At 41.5% G+C, this 7331-nt stretch overlaps 1 protein-coding gene across 1 annotated transcript; it reads left to right on the forward strand.

The window, feature by feature from the left end:
• Positions 1 to 21: 21 nt before the first annotated feature.
• On the forward strand, positions 22 to 4897 carry six2a (SIX homeobox 2a). The gene is made up of 2 exons (XM_008428733.3): positions 22 to 1212; positions 3713 to 4897. Exons 1-2 carry the CDS (start codon positions 653 to 655, stop codon positions 4023 to 4025), a joined length of 873 nt encoding a protein of 290 aa, XP_008426955.1. The 5' UTR covers positions 22 to 652; the 3' UTR covers positions 4026 to 4897.
• The last annotated feature ends 2434 nt before the right edge of the window (positions 4898 to 7331 follow it).

The raw sequence follows: 7331 nt of genomic DNA on the forward strand, positions 1-7331 counted from the left end.
TGGGTGGGGGGTAGGGAGGGAGAAAAATCTGAGCAATATTTCTATTGGGAGGGCGGGCTGGACACGCAGAGAACAATCGGCTCGACTTTGCCAAGGAGCCACCTCAAAGGGTATCGGGTTACGCTGAGTGACAGCGTAACCATGGCAAATAATTTGACTGAGGCTATTGTCTTATCCTCACCATCCCCGGGTCAGATAACCGACCAATCAGAGTTCATATAATCGCTCGTCTTGCCAGCTTAGAATAATATTATTAAAACGAGCCAGCGAGTCTGCTCTCCGGGAGTAGTTTATGTAGAAACGGCGCAGAAAAGGTGGAGGCGGACGAAGGAAGGAGTTCCACATTTCTTTCCCTCTGTGTGTGTGTGTTTTGCCGCAACTTTCACGAGGAACTGTCGCCCGGGGATCTGCATGGCTCAGTGGGCACTGAAGCTGGATATCCCCCCTAACCCTTGAGTCGTAATAAGGCTGCTCTTCTGGGACTGTTTTTTGTTTTGTTTTGTTTTGTTTGTTTTTTTGCTTCTTTATTTTTTCTTAATTTTTTTTTTTCTTGACACTTGTGGACTTACTGCGTGTCGCTTTAATGAGATACTGAGACGAGAGACGTGGAAGTGAGGCACTATCTAATCTGCGCTGGTCTGCGGCTGTCGCCATGTCCATGCTCCCGACGTTTGGTTTCACGCAGGAGCAAGTCGCGTGTGTCTGCGAGGTCCTCCAGCAAGGGGGGAACATCGAGCGGCTGGGACGCTTCCTCTGGTCCCTGCCGGCCTGCGAGCACCTCCACAAGAACGAGAGCGTCCTCAAGGCGAAAGCCGTGGTCGCCTTCCACCGGGGCAACTTCCGAGAGCTCTACAAGATCCTGGAGAGCCACCAGTTCTCGCCGCACAACCACCCGAAGCTGCAGCAGCTGTGGCTCAAGGCGCACTACATCGAGGCGGAGAAGCTGCGGGGCCGCCCGCTAGGGGCCGTGGGGAAGTACCGCGTCCGGAGAAAGTTCCCGCTGCCCCGCTCCATCTGGGACGGAGAGGAGACGAGCTACTGCTTCAAGGAGAAGAGCCGGAGCGTGCTGCGGGAGTGGTACACCCACAACCCGTACCCGTCCCCGCGGGAAAAGAGGGAGCTGGCCGAGGCCACGGGACTCACCACCACGCAGGTCAGCAACTGGTTCAAGAACCGGCGGCAGAGAGACCGGGCGGCGGAGGCGAAGGAGAGGTAGGAGCGTCTGCAGATAAAACTATGAACATGTTGGAAAAGGGGGTTAAAAAAGAAAAAAAAAAAAAGCAGAGTCATGTTAAAACAAAATGGTGCTGAGTCACAAGCACTTTGACGTGCTGACCTACATCTGAAAATATGTTCAAAACATCCCGCCTTGCTGTTTATTCTGTCTCTTTTACAACATTTATTTCTATATTTATTAAATCATATTAAAACAGTTCACTGCAGCTCCAGGTTAGCTCTTCTTCTGGTTTGGGCGTCTATGAAAAGCGTTGGAGTGTGAGTGCAAAAGTTTGGGAAGCAGGAAATTAAAAGGTTTGCTGTTAGGCAAATTACAAGGACATATAAGCGTACATTTACCTCTCCTTTTATGCCGTGGTAATTACACTTATTATCACCCGAGGTTTTACTTTCATATCAACATCAGAAAAAAAAGCTAAAACACACACACACACACACACACACACACACACACACACACACACACACACACACACACACACACACACACACACACACACATACAAATATGTTATGTTAACCCAAACAACCCTGGAATAAGCAGAAGCGTCTGAGAACATGTCTATAGAAATATGCTTTAAAATGTTTTTTATTTTTTACAGTCCGTGCCTCCATTTAGCGGCCACATTTGAAGGGTTTTTTTAGGGAGGAATTACACACGCAGGCGCTGCAGAGAGGTGTGCGCCCCAGCTGGTGTCTTCTTTCAGCCTCTGGCCACTAATTCGGGCTGAAAGCTCCACGTAAATCATGTGCTCGTGCAGAGAAAAGGCTCGGCGCTCACATATATAAACTATGCCACCTGTAACCCTAAATTACAAATGTTTCGACACAGCGATTGATTTAGCTAATAAGCTCTAATGACTTTTGGAAAGGTCGGGATTTATGGCCGCCTGTCATTGTTTTTAAGTCTGTGCTGCGGCGCTGCAGCCAAACGAGAGTCTTATTATTTCACGGACTCTTTAATGATCAGGTATGCACGAATGGATTGCTGGTTGCTGCGTTAATACACGATCTCTCGTACCTTTCCACCAAAGAGCAGTTGTAAACATGCTATAAGTCAATCGCCATCGTGCGTCTGCACTAACAAAACAAACTGTTGCAGCAATTTCTCTTAACTTGCGTTGTGCGGACTTCAAATAATATCTCTGATAACTTATGTATAGTGTATATGAACAGGAGCAGGTAGACACACGACTTACATACTTGTGGTTAAATTCAAGCGCCTTTTTTAAGATATCCCTACTCAACAGATTTACTGGAATTCCAACCATTTTATTCATTTTGTTTATCTCTCCATGCTAAAGAGAAACAAAGCACACAAATCGCTTTTGATGAAAATGTTTCTGTAATTGCAACAAAGTGTTTAAACCTCAGCGCTAATACAGCTGTCTATCTAGACCGTAGCGTTTGTGCTAGTAGTCTCCGCGCTAGCATAAAATGTTTATGAAATATTAGACTCTTCTAAAAATACATCCTGTTGCGGTGAAATGTTCAACTTTTCCTCAACTACCATGGCCGATATGTGCCGCTCATTGGCATCGACTGACTCCTTCAGGGGAGAGGAAAAAAAAGGGAAATTACATACACAGGCTTGACTTTAGCGGCAGTGCTGTCACTAAAGCAGAACAAGTTCCTGAAATAGTTACAGAATGTGCCAATCTTTTCTGAAAAGGCAGCATGCGAACTATTCCACACCTTGGTAACAGCTAAGATGTGCCTGTCGTTGTCAACAACTGATTCAGGGCTAAGGTCGTCTTGCGAGCAAGCTTGACATCACTAAACTAGCTAACGCTGTTAGTTTACAAACCTAAACTCTTGCTCCAACAGAAATTGTTGTACAGTAGGACAGTTTCTAACCTTTTCTAAGCATAGATAGTCATTAGAGTTGTAAAGTAAACATATACACCTTCCCATACTTTGCTCAATATCCCTCATTCCCAGTGCAACTTTAATTTGAATAGTCACGAAGGATATGTTACACAAATAAATTAGCTAGCATTGTTGGAATGGAAGATTTTTTTGAACGTCACATTAACAAACAAATTTTCTTGATATATATATTTCTTTAAATCATTTAAATGTCTAAACTTGGAGACTTCCCCAAATCCTTTTTATAGTGTACCATTCTCTGCATGCAAGAATAATTAAAATGACAGTTGACTGAGAACATTTCAATTAAATTCTAATACAAATTTTCAGGTTCATAATAATGAAAGAAACAATGTTTGAAGAATTTAACCATTAAATACTAATTGATATGCATGACTGGAAAATCTAAAAAGGGAAAAAATGTCTCGCTGTTCAAAGTTGTTTTGCTAGTGTTTTTTTTTCTAAATGACGTCTCATCAAACAATTTACAAAAATATGAATTCCAAATTTAGCTTATCTTTCTTTTTTTAGATACACACGTCAATGTTGCGAAATACCTGTTGAATGAGTGTGCACCAATTAAAATTTTATTTCCTTTCCCTTTTAGAGAAAACAGCGAGAACTCCAACAGCAACAGTCACAACCCACTATCTTCTTCCATGAACGGAAATAAAACTCTTTTGGGGAGCTCGGACGACGACAAAACGCCTTCGGGGACACCGGATCACACGTCGCCGAGCCCGGCCCTGCTCTTGGGCTCGAACGCCGGCTTACCGTCCCTGCACGGCCTTGCGCCCCCTCCGGGACCCAGCGCGATCCCGGTGCCCGGTGGCGCAGACTCGGTGCACCATCACCACTCGGTGCACCATGACACTATACTAAACTCTATGTCTTCTAACCTCGTGGACCTCGGCTCTTAAAAAAAAAAAAAAAAAAAAAAAAAGGACACTGAGAGGGGACAAAAAAAAACTTTTCCCTTTTTTTTTTCTTTTCTTTTTTTTCTGGATAATTTACATGGTGATGAGAGCGAAGCTTCAAGCACTTGCGGTAAGAAAGACTGGGAATCTGGGAGAACAGCCACCATAACAAACCTTTTGGTCTATACGCAAGTAAAATAGATTTAAAAAAAAAAAAACAAGTTTTCTCGTCACCTCCTCTTATTGCAAATTTAAACGTTTTGGGGACGTTTTCGAGAACCACAATTTTAGGCTTAAAAGCACTTAAACGACAGCAACTGATCAAGCAGACGTCAGGTTCTCACACCACTTTGGTTTCGCTGCGCTTGAGGAAAGAACTGATAGATTTAGCAGAAAAGCGGAGGAAGAAATAAAAGAGAGAGAGAGATGTATTTCTGAATGTAATTACATATTATCTTATATTGTTGAAAACAATAAGAATAAAACGTGTCTTAATTCCTGTACCGTTGTTATTGTAGGAGACTCGGTTTCCCCCTGCCTGTATTGTTTACATTGGGGTTTTCCAAGAGAGCCATATGCAGTCTTTCTGTTTTGTTTGTTTTTGCTTTTCTTTCTTAATTCGGTTTCTTTGTTTTGAAGGAGGTTGGACTGATATGTTCAAGTGTCTAATAAGAGCCGCGACGACGTGAAGTATCCTAACCTCCTGACTATATTATATGATGATGATGCTGATGATGACGATGATGATGATGATGATGAGTAGTATTTACATTTTTATTTGGAAAGAGACTGCATGTAAGCTCTGCGCTTAACGGAGGATTAAAGAAGCGACTCATATAGTTTCATATAAACTTTCCAATAAAAGAAAAAGGACATCCACGGACTAAAATCCATTTATTCATGTGATTCTGAATCATTATTTATATAGTTCCTCCCCGCCCCCTAATATATAGTAGACCTTTATATATATATTATTGCTTTATAATCAAAGGTGCAACCATGAAAATAAATCAGATTTATTTTTTTATTTTTATTTTTTCATATACTAATTTTCTTTCTTTTTTTGTTGCAGTTTTTTTTTTTTTTTTTTACCTTAAAACAATATACGTGCATTTTCGGACATGGATATTGACTCTCAAGAAATGTCGACTGCGAAATGCAAGAAAATGCATTTCATTTTTATTTCATCATTGAAATAAACACAATAAACAACAATTTCGTATTTTAGTCAAAATAGGAAAAATAATAATAATAATTTTATGTTGACGTGACAAAACGAGGAAGACAGGAAAAAAAAGAGAGACACTTAGTCAAAGCAACACAAGTCAAGAGGCCGGAACATGTGGTGGCATCTGGCCATCGAAGCGGGGCGGAATCCAGACACGCATTTCCAAACAGGGGAGACCTTCAGCTTCATGTCGGAGCGATGACACCTTATCTTTCCTCGCTCGCTCAGTTGAGGGGAACAAAAGTGCCGTGGTGGAGCTTTTTTTTTTCTTCTTCTTCTTCTTCTTCTTCTTCTTCTTCTTCTTCTTCTTGTCGATGGAAAGAAAAAAAAACAGAACTGGAAGCGTTGAAAGAAGACACTTTGTTTTAACAGCCTCGACTGTGAAACACCTTCAGCTCTCGCTCCATCAGTCAGTCTGCAGCCCGAGACGTTTTATCGGAGAGCAAAGCAAACGTCTCTTCTCATGTGTAAAAGAAAACACGTTTTTTTTTTGTTTTTGTTTTGTTTTTTTGTGCAAATTCTTGTAGATTCGTAGACTGGGAGCTTTTTGCATTCGCAGTTTAAACACTATATTTCTGCTCACGGTCGGACAAACTGGGGATGTAGGTTGAAAATATTCATTTTTAAGCCAATAGATCGAGCTCAAATACGGCTTGAGTCTAAAATATTAGACTCAAGTAGGTGGCACATTGGAGCTACCCCAGTCACCTCTTTCTCATTTTTGTACATCAATACACGTTTCCTTTTTTTATGGCCACAATTTAAAAAAAACAACAACTAATTTCTGTGTATGTCTTTTCCCGGTTTCAACACATTTAGACATTTGTCTAAATGTGACATTTGTTTTACGGAAATCTTTTACATTTCAGCCATATTTAGTCATTGGCAGATTTTTTTTTTGTTGTCAATCTTTTTTTTATATACATCTCCCTTAGACGTCAGTATGATTTTATGGAGATTTTATGAGTTTCCAATTTTTTATGCCTTTTGACATCAACGGACGTCATTGTTCACGTCTTTCCACTTTTTGCTTGGGTGTGTTTGCTTCACTTACTGCCGGTATGTCGACAGTAAGTCTTTTTTTTTTTTTTGTCTTTTTTGGAAACACCTTGTATTTGTTGTTTGCTGTTCGTAGACGTCGTTTTACCTTTCGCCTGCACGTGGAGAGCAGAATGCATTTTTTTTTTTTTTTTTTTGCAAAAGTTTTTCCAAACCGCCACACCATTTACACATTAGCGTGCATCTGCTTGTGGACGTCTTTTTTTTTTTTCACTTTTCAAATGAGTCGTCTTTACCGTCTCTTCTGTTTTGAGTCTCTTGAAGTCTTTAATTGTAAGCCACATTTAGACACCAATAAACGTCTTTTTCGAGACATATGTTCCCCTTAAACTATTCCGCCCAATTTAAACGCCTTTTCTTTTCTTTTTTACAACTGAGCACAATCAATATTTATCATCGACTTCTGAATCGTCTGCCGACATATTTGTGCACGCGGGCAGATAGTCGTCTATATAGGAGAGACAACAGCAAACATCCTGTCCGTTATTAATTTCCCCTGAAGGCCCGACGAGGAAAATGAAAAGTGTTTACACAAAGAGTGTGCTCAGAGGTTTCACTGTCTCCTTCCTGTCTGTTAATGTGACTGATCGTTCACACCGCGTTCTGCCCGCACGAAGGTCAATTACCCACGCAGCTCAAAGCGTCTCCAATTAACAAGGATTCCTATTGAAAACAAGGCCGTAAAAGAGGCTCGCGAGAAGACGTGCCCTAATCCTTACTGGAGATCTGGCCTCTCACCAAACCAGCCGCAAATATAGCTGCGATTTTCGTCTCCGCTTTACGCTCACTCCTTCGTTTTGTTCCCATTAGCTTGAAATGGGAACTGGCACCGAGGAAAGGCAAGGCTGTTAAATGTTGTTTTGGCTGGAATACTTTAGAGGAAAAAAAAAAAAAAAAGAGAAAAGAAACCCACCAGTGGTGAAGAAAAGGGGCCCAACAAACGCAGATCTAACGCTGGAAAGCTGCTTTTATGGGAATAACGAGCTCTCGAAAAAAGCGGCGAAAACATTCACCGGACAGGT

This window comes from Poecilia reticulata, chromosome 15 (assembly GCF_904066995.2).
Source record: "Poecilia reticulata chromosome 15, P_reticulata-male-v2, whole genome shotgun sequence".
Lineage (NCBI taxonomy): Eukaryota > Metazoa > Chordata > Actinopteri > Cyprinodontiformes > Poeciliidae > Poecilia > Poecilia reticulata.